This window comes from Mobula birostris, chromosome 8 (genome assembly GCF_030028105.1).
Source record: "Mobula birostris isolate sMobBir1 chromosome 8, sMobBir1.hap1, whole genome shotgun sequence".
Classification (NCBI taxonomy): domain Eukaryota; kingdom Metazoa; phylum Chordata; class Chondrichthyes; order Myliobatiformes; family Myliobatidae; genus Mobula; species Mobula birostris.
In genome coordinates this window covers 95,195,284-95,219,717 of record NC_092377.1, presented here as the reverse complement: position 1 = coordinate 95,219,717, position 24,434 = coordinate 95,195,284, and the positions used below count along the sequence as shown (strand labels likewise).

At 39.1% G+C, this 24,434-nt stretch overlaps 1 protein-coding gene across 2 annotated transcripts in view; it reads right to left on the bottom strand.

Moving 5' to 3' along the window:
* Positions 1-24,434, bottom strand: part of LOC140202247 (cyclin-dependent kinase-like 4) — a 47,247-nt gene that overhangs the window by 2,331 nt on the left and 20,482 nt on the right. For both annotated transcript variants that reach the window (XM_072267124.1, XM_072267122.1), the window contains exons 3-8: positions 23,051-23,123; positions 22,073-22,163; positions 17,366-17,566; positions 17,183-17,271; positions 13,532-13,588; positions 676-810 (exon numbers count right to left, since the gene is read on the bottom strand). In XM_072267124.1, the coding sequence (XP_072123225.1) occupies positions 676-810; positions 13,532-13,588; positions 17,183-17,271; positions 17,366-17,566; positions 22,073-22,163; positions 23,051-23,123 (646 nt within the window). The remainder of the gene's footprint in view (positions 1-675; positions 811-13,531; positions 13,589-17,182; positions 17,272-17,365; positions 17,567-22,072; positions 22,164-23,050; positions 23,124-24,434) is intronic.

Here is a 24,434-nt window from a genome sequence, read left to right as displayed (position 1 = left end):
TCATGTGACCCAATTTCTAGGCAAATATCTCCTTAGGGCCAATCTCTAATTTTTTTTCAAATACATTTCACAGAAGCCCACAGAAATGCTTTTTCTTAAATATATATTAGAGGCACTGTTTGTAAAGTGATAAATAGGCTAGCCACAATATGCTGTGTATAAAAAAATCATAACACCTTTAGTAAAAAGCCATGTTTAGTGCTAGCATCAGTGCTACATGTCTAACTGTGCTACTCAAATCAAAGAACTAGGTCTCAATTGAGGTAGTCAGGTGTGGTAGTGTTATAACTTGGAAGTACTATTGGCTAGCTAAGGAAAGGTTATAGCAAACGTTAGCCAAAGCTATTGCTGATTGCCAGTTAATAGTTTTGCTGGTGGAGAACATGGAAGCTGGACTCGTTTACAATATCCATCTGGTAACATAAGAATATGAGATATAAAAGAAAAAGGAATAAAGGCAGGAATAGACCATGCAACCCCATCCTAGGGGTCAGCCATTCAGCAAAATTATGGGCTTATCTGACCTTGGAACATAAAGTAAAATTTTAACTCAAATTTGATTTTAAGACTTTAAAGTTATTTCATGTTATTTAAATTTAATTCAGTTTATTCACATTTCATTTATTTTTAAAATAGTCGATGTATAACTTATATGGTAAACTCAGCAATATATACCTGCTGTCTTTTTTGATTCCGGCCATCAAGCCACTGCTTGGATTTCTCATTTCCATCTCTATATTTATCAAAATAGGGGCTGTCAATCAACTCTTCACAGTTACATCTGTCCACTGGATCCATTTTCAAACAACTCTAAATTAAAATGGACACAAGTCACCACTACCACAATAAACAATTTCATTAATGTAATGCCGAGAAATTGGATCCATTAGAGTTTCTTTTATTCAATAGTGATTTTTCCTTGATTAGATTGTTTCAGTAATCATTTGTAGGTAAAAATGAGCCTACCGGGAAATAGGGCATCAAACCAGTTATTTCTGAATGTTACACGAGGAAATCTGCAGATGCTGGAAATTCAAGCAGCACATATCAAAGTTGCTGGTGAATGCAGCAGGCCAGGCAGCATCTCTAGGAAGAGGTACAGTCGACGTTTCGAGCCCAGACCCTTTGTCAGGACTAACTGAAAGAAGAGCTAATAAGAGATTTGAAAGTGGGAGGGGGAGGAGAAGATCCGAAATGATAGGAGAAGACAGGAGGGGGAGGGATGGAGCCAAGAGCTGGACAGGTGATTGGCAAAAGGGATATGAGAGGATCATGGGACGGGAGGCCTAGGGAGAAAGAAAAGGGGGAGGCCTCCCCCTCGTACCCCATCCGTTATTTATTTATCTATATACCCCACCTCCCCCTCGTACCCCCTCCATTATTTATTTATTTATAAACCCCACCTCCCCCTCATACCCCATCCATTATTTTACTTATATACACCACCTCCCACTCGTACCCCATCCGCTATTTATTTATTTATATACACACATTCTTTTTCTCTCCCTCCTTTTTCTCCCTCTGTCCCTCTCACTATACCCCTTGCCCATCCTCTGGGCTTCCCCCTCCCCCTTTTCTTTCTCCCTAGGCCTCCTGTCCCATGATCCTCTCATATCCCATTTGCCAATCAACTGTCCAGCTCTTGGCTCCATCCCCCCCCCGCTGTCTTCTCCTATCATTTCAGATCTCCCCCTCCCCCTCACACTTTCAAATTTTTTACTAGCTCTTCTTTCAGTTAGTCCTGATGAAGGGTCTCGGCCCGAAATGTCGACAGTACCTCTTCCTAGAGATGCTGCCTGGCCTGCTGCGTTCACCAGCAACTTTTATTTCGGAGTGTTATTCATCTTAGAATGTCTACCTGGTATGTCTATCGGGTATGACGTTGTACCTGGCAGAGTACTGAAAACCTGTGCCAACCAACTGGCTGGAGTGTTCAAGGACATCTTCAGTCTTTCACTGCTGCAGTTGGAGATTCCCACCTGCTTCAAAAAGGCATCAAACATACCTGTGCCCAAGAAGAGTAGGTGAACTATTTCAATGATTATTAACTGGTTGTACTCATATCTTTCGTGATGAAGTGCTATAGAGGTTGATCATGGCTAGAATTAGCATTTTTCTAAGCAAGGACCTGGGCCAGCTGCAGTTTGCATACCACCACAATAGGCCTACAGCTAATGCATTCTCATTAGCTTTCCACTTGGCCTTGGACCACTTGGACAACAGCAATACGCTCATCAGTCTGCTGTTTATTGATTACAGCTCAGTGTTCAACTCCATCATCCTCTCAGTACTAATCAATAAGCTTCAAAACCTGGGCTTCTTCAACTGGATCCTTGACTTCCTCATCAGGAAACCACAGTCAGGGCAGATTGGAAATAACACTCCTTACTGACAATCAACACCAGCACATCTCCAGGATGTGTGCTTAGCCTGCTTTTCTACTGTCTCTCACCCATGACTGTGGGGCTAGACACAGTTCAAATGCCATCTATAAATTTTCCAGCGACACGACTGTCGTCGACAGAATCTCAGATGGTGACAAGGAGGTATACAGGTGTGAAATAGATCAGCTAGTTGAGTGGTTTCACAACAACAATCTTGCACTCAATATCAGTAAGACAAAGAATTTATTGCGAACTTGATGAAGGGGAAGTTGAGGGAACACACACCTATCATTATTGAGGGGTCAGCTGTGGAAAGGAGAGCAGTTTCAAGTTCCCAGGTGTCAACATCTCTGGCATCTATCCTGGGCCCAACATATTGATGCAATTATAAAGAGGGTATACCAGCGGCTATGTTTCATTGGGTGTTTAAGGAGATTTGGTTTGTCACTCTAGCAAATTTCTACAGCTGAACCGTGGGGAGCATTTTAACTGCCTGGTATGAAGGGGCCACTGGACAGGATCAGAAAAAGCTACAAAGGGTTGTAAACTCAGCCAAGTCCATAACAGACACTAGCCTCCCCACCATGCAGGACATCTTCAAAAGCTGATACCTCAAAAAGATGGCATCCATCATTAAGGATCCCCACCACCCAGACCATACCCCATTCTCATTACTACCATCAGAGAGGAGGTATAGGGGCCTAAAGTCACACACTCAACATTTTAGGAACAGCTTCTTCCTCTCCGCCATCAGATTTCTGAACGGACAATGAACACGACCTCACTATTTTTGTTCCCTTTTTGGACTACTTATTTATCTTTTTAATAATATGCAGGGTATTTTTTATTATAATTTATAGTATCTTTATGTCTTGCGCTGTACTGCTGCTGCAAAACAATGAATTTCATGATGTATGTTAGTGATTAAAAAAAACCTGATTCTGATTCTGAAATGTTCCAATGGCAACTAATAATGCCACATATAGCACACTAACTTTACCTTCATTACTGGCATAAAGCCCAGCTTCTCAGTGTGGGGGTGGTGAGTCTCAAGGGAGTAATTTCAGCAGAAAAGAAACTGCCGTGTTTCCACCGGAAACATCAACAATTTCTTTCCCCAATACAGGTGCTTTGTTAAACATTCACACTAACTTCAAGATTACATTGCCCTAAATGATTGCATTTGTGTCAATTTGGCAGCCACTCTACTGACATCAGGAGACTAAGCCAGACAGCTTCAGAACTTATTGCAGGCTACCTAAGCATCACAGATGGTGTGTAAATGAAGAGTGGGAAATGTTATTCTGACATATGCAAGGGTACTTGAATAGTGAATCAGAATCAGGTTTAATATCATCGACAGACTGCACCTGTCTGTAAATGGAGATAGCAGCAGTTTTGTGCTGCTCTTAGTTTTGTTCCTTTCCCCCTAGTTTAAACTTCGAATTTAAAATTTTTACTCGCTGATTCTTGAGGGGGAACAATATGTCTATGTCTACGAGGAGTGGGAAGAACTTGTCTGAACCTAGTGATAAAGGTAATGGGAAAGGAAAGATGCAAAAGGAAAGAGCTGATGAAATGCCACCATGGGCTGAAGATATGGTTTGGACACTGAATTCAGTTAAAGGTCAGAATGGGTCAATTGAAGACCAACTGGAAAAGAATAGTAATGAAATGAAGTCATTTCTGGGAAAGCTTAAAGACCTAGAAACTCAAGTTATTACACACTAAGAGGAATTGAAGATAACTAAGCAAAAATTGTTTGAAGCTACAACTCGTTTGGAAAGATATCAAAATAAGATTATAGACCTGGAAACTAGGTCTCGCCGAAGGAACATATGAATTGTTGAGCTGCAAGAAGGAGCTGAAGATGGAGATTTAACTGCTTACTTTGGTAAGCTTTTTCATACCTTATTTCCTACCATATTATCACTGCCACCTACTATAGAAAGAGCACACAGAGCTTTTACTTCGAAATCTAAAGATCCAAATAAACCAAGGTCTGTTTTGGTTTGCTTTCATCACTTTAAAATTAAAGATCAAATAATGCGACAGGAAAGAAAACAGAGCTTTTAGATTTAAGGAATCTGAGCTCCGTTTTTATGAGGATTATCCGAAGGAGGTAATGGAACAAAGATCAAGGTTTGCTCTGGTAATGAAACAGGCATATAATAAGAAACGGTTCCCTTCCTTACGCTACCAGACAAGAATTCAAGTTTTTCCTCCTAACTCTCCTCCTCGTACATTTTTTGATCCAAAAGCTGCACCGGTGTTCGTTCAAACTATACCTGCCGCCACTACCGAATGAACTGTCTGGAAGGTTAGTTGGTTATCTGTATATTATTGACATTTTGGAAAGAAGATTTATGAAGGTTACTTGGATATTTCACTGAGAGACTATTAAAAGAAGATAAGGAGATTTGTTCATTATTGCATATTACTGGGTTTTTTTTGGAAAGAAGATCTATGGTTCAAGTATGACTGTTTAAATGGTTACTCGGACATTCGACTGAGAAAAAAAGATAAAGAGACTTGTTCCTTTAACCTAATATCTGGTTTGATGGGGGGTTTTTTGTTTCTTTCTTAATTAATTAATTAATTGGTAGTTTTTCTTACTAATGGGGCTTCTTTTTATATATATATTTAGGGGACGGTTCAATTACATATAATACTATTAACTGGTATTTTTAAAAATTTACTTGGGTTAAATATGCTATTAACTTTTTTTCTGCTTTATTATAGTGTCTTATAACTGAAAAAGCTTTTTTTAGGGATTTAATGTTAAATTTAAAAATGGTGCTGGTTTTTCTTTTTAAGAGAGAACATTATTTTGGTTCTTTCTTGTTTAAAAAAAAGATTAAATATAAACACGGGATAGTTTGTAGATGTTGGAATGTAAACACTTTCCTTTGCTGACACTTTATCATTTCTCTTACAAGGTCAGTGGGTTTCATTTTTTTTAACTAGGGGGAGGGAGAGAGAATCTTTTTAAATGTTTTTTGCACAGACAGAGCAGTCCCTGACTTCGTACCCTATCATAGGGTGCATGCTTTTATTCGGGCTTTTGGGGGGAGGAGGGTGGGGTTAGAGTTAGGAGTTTTTTCCCATTGGGTGATTCCGGAGCATGCGTGTTTTCTATGTGGTTGTATTCTTCATCTCCGCCATTTTTGATCATCCCGTATTGGTACGTGCTCTGCGCATGTGTAAAGTAGAATAAAATTATAGTATGGTATTTAAACGGATTAATGTAATAAATTGGAATGTACGTGGTTGGAATCACCCTATCAAACAAAAAAAGACTTTTAAAATCATTAACCAATTCCAACCTGATATAATTTTTACCCAAGAGACACATATCAGGGCAGGAGATCAAAATAGAGTTTTTGGATGGTGGAGGGGTTTGCAGTTTCACTCCACTTCTCAGAGTAAAAGTAAGGGCATGTCCATCTTTATCAAATCCAATATATTTACTCAAGAGGACATTCAGTCAGATTTTAATGGTAGATTTTTAATTGTTAAAGGAGTAATCTGTAAACAGGAAAGTTGTTTTGGTCAATTTGTATGGTTCTAACTTAGATAATCCTTTTTTTTAAAAAAAGATATTTGCTTTACTGCCTGATTTAAATGAATACATGTTGATAATGGGTGGGGATTTTAACTCCGCAAACATGAGGAAATCTGCAGATGCTGGAATTTCAAGCAACACACATAAAAATTGCTGGTGAACGCAGCAGGCCAGGCAGCATCTATAGGAAGAGGTACAGTCGACGTTTCGGGCTGAGACTCTTCGTCAGGACTAGCTGAAAGAAGAGATAATAAGAGATTTGAAAGTGGGAGGGGGAGGAGGAGATCCAAAATGATAGGAGAAGACAGGAGGGGGAGGGACGGAGCTAAGAGCTGGAAAGTTGATTGGCAAAGGGGATATGAGAGAATCATGGGACGGGAGGCCTAGGGAGAAAGAAAGGGGGAGGGGGGAAGCCCAGAGGATGGGCAAGGAGTATAGTGAGAGGGACAGAGGGAGAAAAAGGAGAGAGAGAAAAGAAATTAATAATAATAATAACAGATGGGGTACGAAGGGGAGATGGGGCATTAATGGAAGTTAGAAAAGTCAATGTTCATGCCATCAGGTTGGAGGCTACCCAGACGGAATATAAGGTGTTGTTCCTCCAACCTGAGTGTGGCCTCACCTTGACAGTAGAGGAGGCCGTGGATAGACATATCAGAATGGGAATGGGACATGGAATTAAAATGTGTGGCCACTGGGAGATCCTGCTTTCTCTGGCAGACAGAGCGTAGGTGTTCAGCGAAACAGTCTCACCAATATATAGGAGGCCGCATCGGGAGCACCGGACGCAGTATATCGCCCCAGCCAACTCACCTGGAAGGACTGTCTAGGGCCCTGAATAGTGGTGAGGGAGGAAGTGTAAGGGCATGTGTAGCACTTGTTCCGCTTACAAGGATAAGTGCCGGGAGGGAGATCGGTGGGAAGAGATGGGGGGGATGAATGGACAAGGGAGTCGTGTAGGGAGCGATCCCTGCGGAATTTTATTATTATTATGATTGACAAGAGCTCAACCAATCAGCGACTTCCAAATAGCTCCGCGTCACTTATTAACTCCTTTTTGACCGATTTTGGATTGATTGAATTATAGAGATATCTACACCCTGATAACAGAGAATATTCTTTCTTTTCACATGTTTATAAAAAATATTTGAGGATCGATTATATTATAATCGATCCTCGCTTCTTGCCTAGTGTTAAAAATTGTGAATATGACACTATTGCTATATCTGATCATGCGCCTCTGAGTTTGTCTTTTGAATTTGATTATGTCATTCTTGCCAGTTCACCATGGCTCATGTCTCAGGCAATATTGCAAAACTCTGACTTTGTCAGTTTTATTGAAACCCAGATAAAAGAATTTTTTCTTTTTACTGATATACGGGCTACGCCTAATTTAATCATATGTGATACATTTGAAGCATTTTTACGTTGTCAGATCATTTCTTATTCAGCTAAGCTTAAAAAACAGACTAAAGTAGAATTAGTCCTGCTAGTCCTGACGAAGAGTCTCGGCCTGAAACGTCAACTGTACCTCTTCCTAGAGATGCTGCCTGGCCTGCTGCATTCACCAGCAACTTTGATGTGTCTTGCTTGAATTTCCAGCATCTGCAGAATTCCTCGTGTTAAAGTAGAATTAGAAAAGATTTCAAAACAAATTAAAGACTTAGATAATATTTATGCAATTTCCCCTAATATTGATTTATTCAAACAAAGGGTGGAACTTCAATCACAATATAACCTATTATTAACTCATCCTATTGAAGGCTATTTGCTTAAGTTAAAGAGCCAATTTTATATGTTTGGAGATAAAAATAATAAACTGCTTGCATCTCAATTAAAAACGGCTAGAGCCAAAATGCAAATTTTTAAAATCCGTAGGAAAGATGGTACCCTAGCTTGGGAATATGAAGAAATTAATAAGATTTTTCAAGATTTTTATACTGAACTTTATAAATCTCAATGTCCAGTAGATTCCTCTAAAATAAATGCTTTCTTACGAAAGATTGCTTTTCCTAAAATTTCTGTTGAGGATCAAAAAATTCTTGATGCCCAAATTACTGAAGCCGAAATTCATAAAGCTATTTTTTCAATGCAATTTGGTAAGGCCCCTGGACTTGATGGCTATCCTGTAGAATTTTATTTAAAAATTTGGAAAATTGCTTTCTAAGTATATGTTGGAAATGCTTAAGGATTCTTTTGTGAAAGGTGATTTACCCTTTACTTTCTATGAGGCTTCTATTTCTTTAATTCTTAAAAAGGATAAAGATCCTGCTGATTGTGCCTCATATAGACCTATTTCCTTATTGAATGTCGATGCTAAGATTCTGTCAAAGATAATGGGCAATCGGTTGGAGAATATTTTGGGTAAAATTATTTTTAAAGATCAAACAGGGATTATAAACAGTCATTATTCTTTTTCAAATGTTCGGAGATTATTTAACATTATATATTCGTCCTCTTTTAAAACTCCACAATGCATTGTATCTTTGGATGCTGAAAAAGCGTTTGATCGAGTCGAATGGAAATATTTATTTAATGTTTTAGAGAAGTTTGGCTTTGGTGTTAATTTTAATAATTGGATTAGAATGATATATAAAACTCCTATTGCTACTGTTATTACTAATAACTGTAGGTCTCCTTTTTTCAGCTTTCGCGGGGGACAAGACAGGGTTGTCCATTAAGTCCTTTGTTATTTAATTTAATATTAGAACCCCTTGCTATTGCTCTTCGTGAAGCTAAAGATATTTATGGGATATTTTTGTGAATGAGACCATTCATAAGATTTCTCTTTGCACTGACAATTTATTGGTTTATATATGTAATCCCGAGGAATCTATTCCTGCCTTGCTAAAATTATTTAATGAATTTGGAGATTTTTCAGGATATAAAATAAATTTTAGTAAAAGTGAATTGTTTCCTTTAAATGAATCTGTTTCTATATATGATAGTACTCCTTTCAAAGTCACGGATTCTTTCAGATATTTAGGTGTTATAACCATTAAAAAATATAAGGATCTTTATAAAGCCAATTTTGTTCCCTTGGTAGATTCTATGAAGTATTTATTTAGTAGATGGAGTCCACTTACATTTTCACTTATTGATCCCATCCACATAGTCAAGATGATGATTTTACCAAAATGTTTATATTTATTTCAGAATATCCCGTTTTTGACTAAGAAGTTTTTTGATCAGATTGATTCTATTATTTTATCTTTTATTTGGAATAATAAAAGACCAATAATTAGTAAATGTCACTTACAAAAGTTGAAAAAGGATGGAGGTCTTGCTTTGCCTAACTTAAGAATGTATTACTGGGCTGTTAATGTGCGATACTTGTCCTTTTGGTTACATTGGGTTGATAAGAATGATCGGCCAATTTGGGTAGACTTGGAATTGAAAGCTGTGAAACAGTTTTATTTAACCTCATTATTAGGAGCTGCTTTACCTATACAATTAGCTAAAGTTGCTAATTTAAACTTATACCCTGTGATTAAGCATTCTTTACAAACTTGACTCCAGTTTCGCAATTTTTTTAATCTTAAAAAATTTAAACTTTGTAGTTTAATTTATCAAAATTACTTTTTTAAGCCTTCTTTGAGTGATCCAGTTTTTTTACTTTGAAAAATAAAGTTATTTATTCCTTTTTGGATTTATTTAAAGAAGATAGACTGATGTCTTTTGAACAATTAGTTGATAAATATTCTCTTTCATACTCACACTTCTTACAATACCTTCAAGTTAGACATTTACAAAAATATTTAAGTAATTTTCCTTACATATTGGATGCTAAAGAAATTTGGCCTGTTCCCTAAAACCCTCACTAATTTTTATAGATGCACCGTAGAAAGCACCCCTCTGGGGTGCATCACAACCTGGTATGGAAGTTGTCCTGTCCAAGACCGGAAGAAGCTGCAGAAGATCGTGAACACAGCCCAGCACATCACACAAACCAACCTTCCAGCCTTGGACTCACTTTACACCGCACGCTGTCGGAACAGTGCTGCCAGGATAATCAAGGACACGACCCACCCAGCCAACTCACTTTTCGTCCCTCTTCCCTCCAAGAGAAGGCTCAGGAGCTTGAAGACTTGTACGGCCAGATTTGGGAACAGCTTCTTTCCAACTGTGATAAGACTGCTGAATGGATCCTGACCCGGATCTGGGCCGTACCCTCCACATATCCGGACATGCCTGTCAGTTTTTTTTTGCACTACCTTACTTCCCCTTTTCTATTTTCTATTTATGATTTATAATTTAAATTTTTAATATTTACTATCGATTTGTACTCCAGGAAGCGCAAAGCACAGAATCAAATATCGCTGTGATGATTGTACATTCTAGTATCAATTGTTTGGCGACAATAAAGTATAAAGTTTGCTGACCTGTTAGATACTATTATGAGTATGAACCCTTCGATGAAGGGTTCCATTGGAAGAATTTATAATTTAATATTACAATGGGATAAGCATCCTTTATTTAAGATTAAACAAGATTGGGAAACGGAAATCAATTTGACTTTTATGACGGAGGATTGGACGCGGATTCTGTATCTGGTTAACTCTTCTCCAATCTGTGCTAGTCATTCACTGATTCAATTTAAAATTGTACATCGTTACCATTTGACGAAGGAGAGATTGTCTAAAATATTCCCTAATGTTGTTAGATGTTGTGATAGATGTAAAACTGAGACAGCTACACTAACACACATGTTTTAGTCCTGTTCTATACTGGAACAGCTCTGGAAGTCAGTTTTTTCGACAATTTCCAAAGCACTTAAAATTAATTTACAACCTAGCAAATTAACTGTGCTTTTTGGAATAATTCCTCAACATATCCGTGATATCTCCTTGTCTGACCAACATGTTATAGCAGTTGTTACATTGAAAGCTAGGAGGGCCATTTTGTTGAAGTGGAAGGATACATGGGCTCCCGCTTTGTCACAATGGTTCTTTCAAGTGATGCTATGCCTTAGTTTGGAGAAAATTATAAGTCGAACCTTTGAACCTATGTTTGATTTTGAGAAAAGATAGGGTTCATTTGCTCATTATTATCATTTGAGTAAATTGATAGATTTCCTCCACAATCTAAATGTAAATACTTGGTACTTCTTTTTTGCTGGCGGTTTGATGTTTATCTTTAGAAGCTTTCTGTATGATGCATGGTCTGGAGTTGAACCCCTAATGGGGTTCTTTTCTCTCACTTTTTCTTGCTTAGAAGGGTTTTTTTTTATCACCAGAATTTTTTCAATCTTTAAAATGTTTTTTTTCTTGGGACATTGTAAGTGTTGCTTTCTTCGGCGTAGTTGTGTTAATTTTGGATAATAATAATAAAAAGACTTGAAAAGGTTTAATATCATCAATGTGTGCGTGTGTGTATGTATATTTTTTTAATTAAAGAGTAGTGCAAAAAGATGGGGAAAAGTACCGAGGTAGTGTTTATGGGTTCATTCATTCCTGTGATGTCATTATGATAATGACTGGTCATGCAGACTAAATAGAGGACCATGGAGCAAGAGGCAGGAGGCAAAGATATTCCCACCCACAGATAATCTGTTCCCGTACAGACCTGTGATGAACAAACACTTTTCCAGGTTTTCCCAGGCTGCCATCCCTGAGCTGTGTGAAATGCTTCAGGAAGGTTTCCCCATGTTCTGTTAATTACACTGCTTCTTTAAGAATAAAGAGTGCATCCACTCTCGGTTTCCTCACCACAAGATCCATCCAACCAAGCAAGACAGATCTCCCATACATTTAAAATTTGACAGTCACTGCAGGATCAGAGAGGTCACTCAGACCCATACTTATGTGGAGCTGGCACTGTGATTTCCAAGACTGCAAACAGCCTGATGACCACACTCAGCTGACTGTAGGTAACCTGAACTTTGCAACAACAGGAGAAGTTTCCACTCCCTTATAATGCTGGAAGGTGTGAGGTGCAGTCTGGAAACCAGCAAGAGTGAGAAGAGCCAAAAGAGCACCACCAGCTACATTCCCTATACCCTAACAGCGGTGTGTGTGTTGGGGGGGGGGGGTGACATTAACTGGAGAGACAAGAATGGAATCCAAACAGAGAAATTCTTTCCATTAAGAAGCTGCAACATTATAGTCTGCCATCGAAAGCAATCCATTCCACTCTTCAAACCTTAACACCAATATATATTTCACAAGTAATCACCTAGGAAAGCCATACAAAAGCAGGCCCTCTTGGTTCACTCCATGCGTGCCAAACTATTTTTTGCCCATCTATCCCAATCCTATTTTCCTGCATTAGGTACATACCTCTCTATGACTTTCCATTGAAGCACCTGTCTAAATACTTTGCAAATATTATAATTGTATCTAAATCAATCACCCCTTTGGCAGCACATTCTATATAACCACCAGTCTCTGTGTGAAAATCCTACCACTTTGATCTCCTTTAAATTTCTCCCCTTCAATTTAAACATGTGACCTTTATTTCTAGATTTCCCCACCCAGGAAATAGACAGATTATCTATCTTGTCTATGCACCTCAAATTCTTATAAATCTCTAAAAGATCACCTCTCTACCTCTTACATGCCAATGAATAAATCCAGCCTATTCAATCTCTCCCTGGCCCTTGCACTTGTCTACCTTCACAGAACTTTTTCTGTAACTGTGACATTGTAATCTGCATTCTGTGAATTTTTTAACTACATCAATGTACCTATCAGATGGAATTATCTGTCAGGATGGCTTTGAGCAAAAATGTTTCCCTCTATCTCGGTACATGCAACAATAATAAATTAATTACCAATTACAAATACAGAATCTTGGAACAAGGACAAATTGTCTCTTAACATACCAGGCTCTTCCTGTGGTGGTTCTGGTGGGTCCCTATGACCCCCAGCACAAAGCACCCACTTCCTGATATTTATACAAAAATATAGGATCTCTGTATCTCTATTTCTCTGACTTTTCCTCTCCATTGGTGGATATTATGTGTCTCTGGCTGTCACGGGGAGCACACTTTCCATCCGTGCCGGGTTGAGCATCAAGCTAGCTACTCGGCCTCGTAAAAAACAAGGGTCGAGTCAGGAACGTCCATACCGTGACCTGGTTAATCCGAAAGGAGACCGATCCTGACACTACGTTGCAGACAAGAATGGCTGACTGTCTGGTGCGACACGCTAGGAAGGAATGGGGAGCGTGCCTTTCAAGGCTGATATCTTCCTAAACAACTATGTAGCAAATTATTGGATGCTGTATTAAATTGGGTGAGGTTCCTGCATTGGGTGGAAGCTGCATAATTTCCTTTTGCACTTTATTCTTGGCATAAAGCACCTTAAAACTAGTCTAACACACACACACACAAAAACTGGAAGATCTCAAGCAGCATCTGTGGAGAGACATTTGTTTTTATGCATCAGCATCTGCACTCTTTTGTGTCTCCTAAAACTGCTCTAATTCCGTTTTAGCTAAATTCTTGATTTCTACAGAGATAACCACTGGGTATTGCTTCTATACATAGGGCCAGTTTAGGTTGGCAACCAATTTGTAGGCTTAAATATCTAAAAGTAAATAAAACAGTAAAACAAAAACATAGATTGTACATGTTTCTCACCTTCATGAAAGCCAGAGCACGAGGATTTAAGTTTGGAAACTTCTCTTCCAGGGGCTCCTACAAAAATGGAAATATTCTATAAAATTATGAACATACTAATAAGACAATCTAACTGTGAAATTACTGCACTTAATATCATCGATCCTTAATATCCTTAATATCATCAATTATCAACACTGTTGACTAAAATTTAGTGAAGCTTTTCCGAAGTTTAATGACAAGGGCAACTTAAATTCACACAATGTCTATGCTCTGCTACACTGCATCTCATAGATGCTTAGTCATTTTAAAATTTTATCTCAATCACTTGTGGAACTTTTAATAACCTCCATTGCCATTTCACCACTTGGAAACTCCTTACATTGATTGAATAAACTTTTCAGGTTGCCCTTGTTATCTCCCAGGAAGATGAGGAAATTAGTTATTGGCACTGACTATGGTCATGGACAGAGAACCTGATGAAGGAGGCAAAGAAGAGCTGACTCTCACAGATCATATCCTTCCAGGATCTGTTACAGGGACGGTGGAAGCTAACCCAAGTGCAGGACACCGACACGTAGGTAGCATTAACAGAAGTGTGTTTATTAATCGTTGCAAGGAAGGCCGAGGGGAGCCAAGGAGTGAGCGAAGCTGGACCGGGGATCGAACCTGGGTCACTACAGCAAGACTCTGGTGTTTAATGGCGGGACTTAGGCAGAACAGGGATGTGGACCAGGGGATGAGCGTGGCCGGGAAAGAACAGAGGGCGGAATGCCCTGCTCCTATTAACACGGGGGGAAATTAACACAGGCAACCGGCACAGGAACAAAACTTAGAATATAGAACACACAGCGGTCGAGAGACAGCGTAAACACAGACAAACAGCACTGGTGGACAGAGGAGCAGTAGGCAGGCCAAACTCTCCTTGACCCCAGACATTGGTGGAGCTGAACTCCTAACTGGAGACAGGCAGCAGGCAACACTCCTCTTGCCATGGACCATTAACTAGAAAGGCAGATGGCTGGCAATCCTTATCTCGACACAGAATAGCGCAGACAAACAGCAGGCAATTCGTATCTTGACTCGGAGTAGCACCTGAAGTGGCAAACGGCTGGCAAAACTCAGCTAGACACGAGACGACAATACCAAACAACAGCAGACAATTCGTATCTTGACACGGAGCAGCACATGAAGCGGCAAACGTCCGACAATCACTTAGCTGGACACAAAGAGACAGAATTCCCGAAGCAACGTCAGCCACCGAAGCAACTTAGAATCCACCATTCTCGGCGGCCCTGAACATGCATCGCCACGCTGGCTGAAGTGACAGTATTGCCCTGAATAGATGTAAGCCAGAGTTTTTATGCTGCCCATTTTGATGAGAATCAGGTGCCTTCATCAAGGAGCCCGGTAGAACACGGGGAAAAGGGAATTAAAAGAAAATGAGGAGTCAACGGACCGGACTGTGACAGGATCAACAGAGCTTCATGCTCCTACCTCAACTGCTCTAGGGAGAAGTGTCTCTTTAGACTACATTATAGAGATCATTTATGGTCTATGACTAGTTTCTACTTTTCTTTTAATGCGGAAGTTAGGTCAGAATGTTTTCTTGCATTTTTAAACTTGTTTTTTTAGAATCCAGGTGTCAATGGGAAGACCAGCATACAAAAGTCATGGCAAACTGCCTTCTTGAATCTTTGCTGTTCCTTTGCAGATGGTGATATTGCCAGGTGCCAGCTGTCCTTGCCCTTCTTGGTGGTAGAGGTCACAGGTTTGAGAACATGTAATATACATTGTGCACAGAACAACAGTTTCTATCCCAATCAAATGAAGCACCCTGGTGTCCTTGGCTGTGTAAGTCTAAGGAAGACACTCTCACGTCCCACCAAACTCGTGAGATTAAGATAGCTCGTCCCACCCCGAACCCTGGTTTGTGTGAATGCTGTGTAATTTGCTATCCTGTTACAAATTAGTACCATGAAATCTCAGACACTACACTGCATACGATTAAAGGACTTATATTTATGAATCTTAACTTAACTAAAGGGTTAATAAAGAATAACAAGAAAGAAAAGGGCCCATTTTAATAAACAGTCAAATGTGCACAAGTCGAAGCTCATCTTGAACTTTTCTGTCACTCACACGCTGGGCCCTCAGTCAACGTGAATTCCCATACCGCCTTCCGAACGTCGCTCGCAATCCATCTTAAAAAAACAGATCTCCTACCGGTTCTCCCCAGCATCTTCTCTCTCCGTCTCCCGCCAAGCACAAGCCCAAGACCAACCTTATTATCCCTCACCAAGAAAACCTCACGCTAATTCAACCATCCTAATTGGATGGCACACATTTCTCCTCACCCCTTATCTTCAACAATAACCCAAACAGGCTGAAATCAGAACAGACCGCTCTTACAGAACTGCTAAGTGAAATGCATACAGCATAACAGTAAAAATATGAATCAGAGCATTACATAAATAATGTTCTTTTTGGATTATCTTTTAATTTCTGATAAGAATTTAATCTTCAAGAGACCTTGGTATTTTTCCATTCTCCACTGGTGACAAAGCAAGCAAAAGCAAGTAAGGATTGTCTTAAAATTGCAGAACTGCACTTCAGTAACTCACAAACCATTGATTCCAAGGGATCAATGTTCTTGAATGTATTATTCTGAATGGTAATGCACTCTGTAAATAATATTTGAGGGCATAGAATATTTCCCTTTGAACAAAAATCACAAATTCAATCCAAGTAATTCTTGTTATTATAGTAACAGAGCTTGAGGTTACTTCAATATTAAAGTCTTGGGCTATTATTTCACAAGTTATACATGACCTTTCCTAACTGAATCATCAGTATCCATCAGAGATACTGGCCAAAGACCCTTTTCTAGTGAAATTTTAACGATTCGTTAAAACCCTTCAGGAAAGGACACCTCCTTCCTTCCCACTCTAGCCGCCAAAGTGATTTGATTTTTAAGTGTCCCCTCATCTCACAGGCAATAGCTGAACAGTAAATGCTGACCTTGCTAGTGAATGTCCACATCTCAGGAATGAATGAATAAAAAAAGAGCCCTGACGTAATAGTTGACGATTGTGCCTCCCCAATCAATGGCAACAGTGCTTTTTCCAAAGCTGAGAAATGGCCTTACCTTTAGTTATGATGACAGCAATTGACTTAACAGCTACAGTATCTTTCAATGATTTGTCATCTTTCTTCACATTGTAGTCGGTACTCTGGATTAAAATAAGGACTTGCTGCACAATGCATTCATCTGTCACCATAGAGCATGTTCACACATTACTGTGTAATGTTTCAGCAAGTGTACATATCTTACCATCTCAATTTCTGTAAGGTCACATTTGCCAGTAATATTCCTTTCAATATTTCTCTATGTAAAGAAGGCAGCTTGCACCCTCCCCTCTCCTGCTTCTCTCTTCAACGCTTGGGAGCCTGTTGGCAGCAAGAGGTGTGGCGTCCTTTGACAGCTGACAGGTCGCTGGCTAAACAATATTAGCTGTACAAAGATCCTTCGGGTATTTTGATGGTGCACAGCACTTTGCAATAAAGCAATGTCTTTTAAAAAAAAATCCACCTTGACAACTTTAAAATCTGCATCAAGGTAAGGTGCTGCAGAGTGTTCAGACCAAAATAATTTCTATGCTACAAACCTACCATATCTTCAGGATCTGGCTCAGGTATACAAACTCCCAAGAAAAGTTGGTTACTCTGGAATACAAGCTCATGTCTTGGGATAAGTTTACCTAGCAAAAAAATGTAAATTATGTAATATGTACAGTATATATAAAATGCTGACATGTTAACAGAAAGTAATTACTTGATTGATCATTAGTTTACCCAGAGTCTTTATTATCAGGCAGATTTGGTCTATGTCTGATTTCCCAGGCCACAATACCTGTCCAGATACGAGCTCTGCAAAGATAGTACCTAGCGCCCAGATATCCACTGCAGCCTCAGATTGTGTTTCTCCCACAAGTAGCTCGGGTGCTCGATACCACCGGGTCGCTACATTGTCTGTGTGAGCATCTCTTGGAGTTGCTGCAGGGAAGGATAAAATGAATATATTCACTAATAAAAAAGGTCTAAAAATTATTTAACATAGCAAAATGTTTTAATGCATTTTCTGATGGAACTCAGTCCATGAATGTAACTTTGGAAGCATACAACACACTTCAGCAGATTGATTTTTGAATCTGCATGTGTATCACATGGTTACATTTAGAGGTGGACATCTGTTAGAACATTATGCATTATTGATGATTCTCTCACAAACTAGACATGAAATGCTTTTCAAGAAGGGCATGGACCTTGACTAGATGAGTAGTTCTTACCTGGAAAGTAAGGCAGGGTTTGCATTTGTTGAAAATCCTGCAAAGATCTTAGATCTTAGATAAGAAGCTGACATATGAAAATGTGAGATTATCCATGTTGGGAGAATTTTAAAATGGATTATTATTTAAATGCAATTAAACTCCAAAATATTGCAGAACAAAAGGTTCAGAGAGTCCTAGTGCATAAAATACAACAAGTTAGCATGCTGATGGCTTAATACTATCTTAATCCAAGATAAATCTAACCCATCCCACCCACATAGACCTCCATTTTACTTTCATCCATAAGCCTATCTAAAAGTCTCATAAATGTTCCAAATCTCCAATCACCCCTGACATAACATTCCACACACCCACCACTCTCTGTGCAAAACAAAAACTACCTCTGACACACCCCTAAACTTTCCTACAAATATCTTAAAGTAATATTAGCTCACGGTCTTGAACTCAATCTCCTGACTGTTGAGGACCCACCCACCATATGCTTCCATAACTACCCAATTAAATTGCACTGCAGCCTTGAGGAATCTATGGATGTGAACCCAAGATTCCTTTGCTCCACCACACTGTTAAGAATCCTGCCATTAACCCTGCATTCTACCTTCAAGTCTGATCTTCCAAAGTGAATCACTTCACACTCTTACAGACTGAACTTCATCTGCCACTTCTCAGCTAGTTTTGCAATCTATCAATCTCCCTGGTAACCTTTGTAATCTTCTACACTATTCACAACATCACCTACCTTCATATCACTTGCAAACTTACTAACCTGCCATTCCACTTCCTCATGTATATGGATATGGAATTTACAGAGCTCCACTGAAACCACAGCTCAAGTACTCCATATTTTAAAATTTGATGTGTTGGGATTGGGGCACTGCAGAAAATGTTCACTAGGTTGATTCATGGGATGAAGGGATCAATGTACAAAATGAAGGTTACACAGGTTGGGACAGTTCGTTTTGGGAGTAAAAATAAGTAATCTTATTGAAACATACAAGATTCTGAGGGGACTGACAGGGCTGGTGCTGATGGGCTTTTTCTCCGAACAGGGATATCCAGAAATAGAGGACATTGTTTCAGAATAAAGAGTCACCCATTTCAGATGGAGATGAGTAATTTCTTCTCCAAATGGATCTTGAATCTTCAGAATTCTCTACCTCACAGAACTTTGGAGGCAGGGTCTTTAATTACATTCAAAACAGTAGTCAAACTATAAAGGAGTGAAAGGTATGGGGAGAGAATAGGGAAGTGGTGTTGCCGTGGTTTTATTGAATGGTGAAGCAGGCTCAAGGAATACACTGTAATACTCTTACTCCTATTTAATACTTGTTGCTAAGGGATCTGATTCTACCTAGGCCAGCGTCATGGAGTCTAACAATGAAGATTCCACATTATTCCTCTAGGATGCTCTCGGGACTTTCTGACTTAAAAGTAGTTTCCTCTTTGTTTAACCTGGGGGTTATTAAAGGCAGCAGATCACAACAATTTCCTCCCTCCACTCCCAGCCCCCAGATGCATGGCAAGAGCTCACAAAGGCAGTCATATTCCATACATTAAACTGGGACAATCATGGGATTTCCATAAAAGACCCCGAACTGTCAAATTTAATCCAATCATCTTTTACATATTGTGTCCTTTATGCATTCTATGTGCCTGCTCTGAAGAGGAAACAGCTAGTGCTCTTTTAGCACTAAGGCAGGGGGTGGTTCTGCATGCTGACTTCATCTGCATTATCCATGTGGCTGAAAAAGTCAGAAGACGCATCAGTAAACTGGCTGTCACAGCAGCCTTGTGAGAGTAGATGGGTCATGTGTATTTAATATTTCAGTAATATTTGAACAATCTTGTGCATATATATTGGTTGATTAAGCATTCATGTTCATTTAAGTAATTCATTTTGGGTTGTATGTATACATATGTGCATGCCTCACTTCAAGTAAACTCAAAGTTAGACTCACATTTCAGATTCCCATGCCTTCCTTTGAATTAGTTTAATGCTTTGAAGTCATAAAGCATAACAGTCACAGCTGTTCTACAGCAGACTTCCTGTTTATGACCCTACTGTTCAAAGTCAGCCAAGATTGCCCTCTTTTCTCTGACTTGGTTACATATTGTACAAAGCTTTTCAATGAGTCCTTCAACTAGGATAAAGATTATAAGAGAGTTGACTATTCCAGACAGCACAGGCACTCAGGCTAAAGCCTCCCTGTGTGCAGTCTTATTCTGCTCAAGAGTACAAGAGACTGCAGAGTTGAGGACGTAGCTCGGCACAGCACAGAAACCAGTCTCCCCTCCATGGACTCTGTCTACACATCTCACCAAAATAATCAAAGACTCCACCCACCCCGGATGTTCTCTCCTTTTCTCCCCTGCCATCAGGCAGAAGATACAGAAGTTTAGAAGCATGTACCAACAGAATTAAGGACAGCTTCTGTCCTGCTGTTATAAACTATTGAACAGTCCTCTAATACAGTAAGATAGATCCTTGACCTCACAATTTATCTTGTTGTGGCCTTGTACCATATTGATTGTCTGCACTGCATTTTCTCTGTAACTGTAACACTTTATCCTGCACATTGAGGGATGAAATTTGCTCCCTCTCAATTATGAAGAAGTCATTAGACATGAGATCCTCTCTGTGTAACCTAATGCAGCTCAAAGTCAGAATCAGAATCGGTTTATTAACACTGAAATACGTTGTGAAATCTGTTGTATTGTTGAATACAGTGGACTGGCATATTCCAAGATTGAGGACCACACGCAAAGGGATGTGTAAAAAATTCATACTTCTCAAAGATACTATGGAGAAGGTATATAGTTTAAGATCTTCAACTATTGCACGGGAAGAGGATGGCATTCATGTACAAAACTCTTGGACTGTTTGACTGTGAAATTTATGGAGAGGAAACACTGATGCATTACTTATAATGTGAATCATATACAGAGATATATTTCAGATAGTTTGAAGTTTGCAGGTAGAGTGATCTATCTTTTACTTTTATTGGCAACATATGAAGATATTGTACTGTAAGCTTGATAGTTTTATGAGTAAAGTATTTTGAGGGAAGAAACATCACTCACCGGGCCTTGGTTAAAACTAATGGGGATTGATGCAGAATGATTCGATACATAGAACATAGAACATAGAACAGTACAGCACAGTACAGGCCCTTCGGCCCACAATGTTGTGCCGACCCACAAACCCTGCCTCCCATATAAGCCCCCACCTTAAATTCCTCCATATACCTGTCTAGTAGTCTCTTAAACTTCACTAGTGTATCTGCCTCCACCACTGACTCAGGCAGTGCATTCCACGCACCAACCAGTCTCTGAATAAAAAACCTTCCTCTAATATCCCCCTTGAACTTCCCACCCCTTACCTTAAAGCCATATCCTCTTGTACTGAGCAGTGGTGCCCTGGGGAAGAGGCATTGGCTGTCCACTCTATCTATTCCTCTTATTATCTTGTACACCTCTATCATGTCTCCTCTCATCCTCCTTCTCTCCAAAGAGTAAAGCCCCAGCTCCCTTAATCTCTGATCATAATGCGTACTCTCGAAACCAGGCAGCATCCTGGTAAATCTCCTCTGTACCCTTTCCAATGCTTCCACATCCTTCATATGTTTACACATTGGACAATTTATTGTCAATGGCTCCATATGTGATATGACATGAAGACAAGGAGATTTTTTTTTAAATCACACATAATATATTTATATGTGAATATACAGTATTTGGAAATATTTGACTATAGTTTGTTTGCAGGTAACCACTAAATTCTTGTTCAGTTCATAAAAATGTTGGATTTATTGTTGGTAACTTTATTCTTGTTTTTTTTTTGTAAGTACCTTGTTTCATACTACTGCTTTGATCCAAAGTAATGGAAGCTACAGATCGATGAATTGCTCCTTTGTACAACCCAATCCATGACTTGGAGATTAGAAAGTCTAATTTTATGTGTTAATTTCCTAAGGTGTTTGGTAGAAGGCAAATATTTAAACATTAGGCAAGGATTTAATTGGCTGAAATGCCTATACCTATCAAACTCATATTATAATCGTACAAGATGAAGATTTACCTTAGAATAGGAAAAAAAATATTCACATATGAAGAGGTAATAAGGGATAGAAAATTAGGGGGAAAGTTAAATGGTTTTCCATATAATATTGTATCCATTTAATCAAAACACTGAATATGAAATACAACTTACTAAGCATTCTGGCAAATCCAAAGACACATAGCTTGATAATCCCTTGTTTAGTAATCAGAATGTTTTCCAGCTTGACATCTCGACAAACAAACTGGAAGAAATATTAAACTTTAACTCAAAAATGAAAATAGTTTACTGCACTGAATAAATTCCTCTAATATTAAAATTATTGGAAAATAGCACAATTATAATCTGTAAAATAAATTTTCACTTAATGATTTTCACAACATTTGTCTTAGTCAACATACAGCTCTGCCTGGAAATAAAACAGCTGACACTTTGTAGGACCAATAGGTTTAGAAACATAGAAAACTTACAGCACAATACAAGCCCTTCGGCCTACAAAGCTGTGCTGAACATGTCCTTACCTTAGAACTACCTAGGCTTACCCATAGCTCTCTATTTTTCTAAGCTCCATGTATCCATCCAGGAGTCTCTTAAAAGACCCTATCGTTTCCACCTCCGCCGCCACTGCCGACAGCCCATTCCACACACTCACCACTCTCTGCGTAAAATATTACCCCTGACATCTCCTCTGTACCTGCTTCCAAGCACCTTAAAACTATGCCCTCTCGTGCTAGCCATTTCAACCCTGGGAAAAAGTCTCTGACTATCCACACCATCAATGCCTCTCACTATCTTGTACACCTCTATCAGGTCACCGCTCATCCTCCATCGCTCCAAGGAGAAAAGGCTCAACCTTTTCTCATGAGGCATGTTCCCCAATTCAGGCAACATCCTTGTAAATCTCTGCTGCACCCTTTCTATGGTTTCCACATCCTTCCTGTAGTGAGGCGACCAGAATTGAGCACAGTACTCCAAGTGGGGTCTGACCAGGGTCCTATATAGCTGCAAGTTTACCTCTCGGCTCTTAAGCTCACTCCTCTAAGATTTACGTGTAACACAAGCCCATCCAGTATACTGCAAGAAATAAAATGATTATCAGACAATAATATTGTCAATATAATCGCGACTTACATTGTGTTTATGACAAAAGCTAACAGCTTGAAGGATTTGCCACATAATGTTTTTAACCATGACTTCTGGTAACCTAAACCAGAGAGATATTTGACATCTTTAGGATCAGCAATTGTATCTTCAATATATCTGCAAAATGTTTATGCCCTGAATGTAATAAAATGTATTAAGTTTTTCACATGTGTATGATTAAATAAAATGTGACACTGAATTCCATTGGAACCCCCATATTTACATATATAATCAAAGACTTGGTCACAGAGAGAGGAACTCAGCAAGGCAAGTTACCATTGAAAATTGCAAGTTTTGTTACCCAGGCGTCCCAGTAACTCATGAGTTTTTTAGTCTCAAACAAAAATTATTTTAGTTCATGAGAATTTGAATTGGCTTATTATTCATAATATTATTTATTAATTATTTATCTATTATTATTATTATTATTTTACTTTTCTTTTTGTATTTGCACAATTTGCGGCCTTTTCCACTTTGCTTGCTTGTCTGTCTTAGTGCGTAGTTTTTCATCGATTCTATTGTGTTTCTTTATATTTACTGTGAATACCTGCAAGAAAATGAATCTCATGGTAGTAAATGGTGACATACGTGTACTTTGAACTTTGAATTTGAACTTTATTATTGTCACACATACCAAGGTACAGAAAAAATCTTTGTTTTACATGCATTCCATATAGATCATTTCATTACAACAGTGCATCAAAGTAGTGTAAGGATAAACAATTAACAGAATGCATAATAGTGTTACACTTACAGAAAGTCTAGTGCAGGCAGACAATCATATGCAAGGAGTCTGTTCAATAGTCTTACAACAGTAGGCTAGAAGCTGTCCTTGAGCTTGATGGTGCATCCTTTCATGCTTTCGTATCTTCTGCCCCATGGGAAGAGTAGAAGAGAGAATGCTCAGGTTGGGTGGGATTTTGACTATAGTGTCTGCCATAAGGGACCTTGTCAAAGGCCTTGCCTTAGTCCATGTAAACAATATCCACTGATCTACCCTCATCTAGCCTCTTGGTTCCCTCCTTGGAAAACACCAAGAAATTTTTCAGACATAACTTGCCATGCTCAAAGCCATGCTAACTATCCCAAATCAGACCTTGTTTCTCCAAACGTTGGTAGATCCTACCCCTCAGAATCCCCTCTAGCAATTTACCCACCACCAATGTCAGACTCACTAGTCTCTAGTTTCATGGCTTGTGTTTGCTACCCTTTTTAAACAATAGACCACATTAGCCACTCTCTGGTCCTCCAGGATCTCACTTGTGGCAGAGATGAAGCAAAAATCTCTGCAAGGACCTCCACAATTTCTTCTCTAGCTTCCCATGAGGTCCAACGATAGACTAGGTCAGGCCTTGGGGATTACCAATTAAGA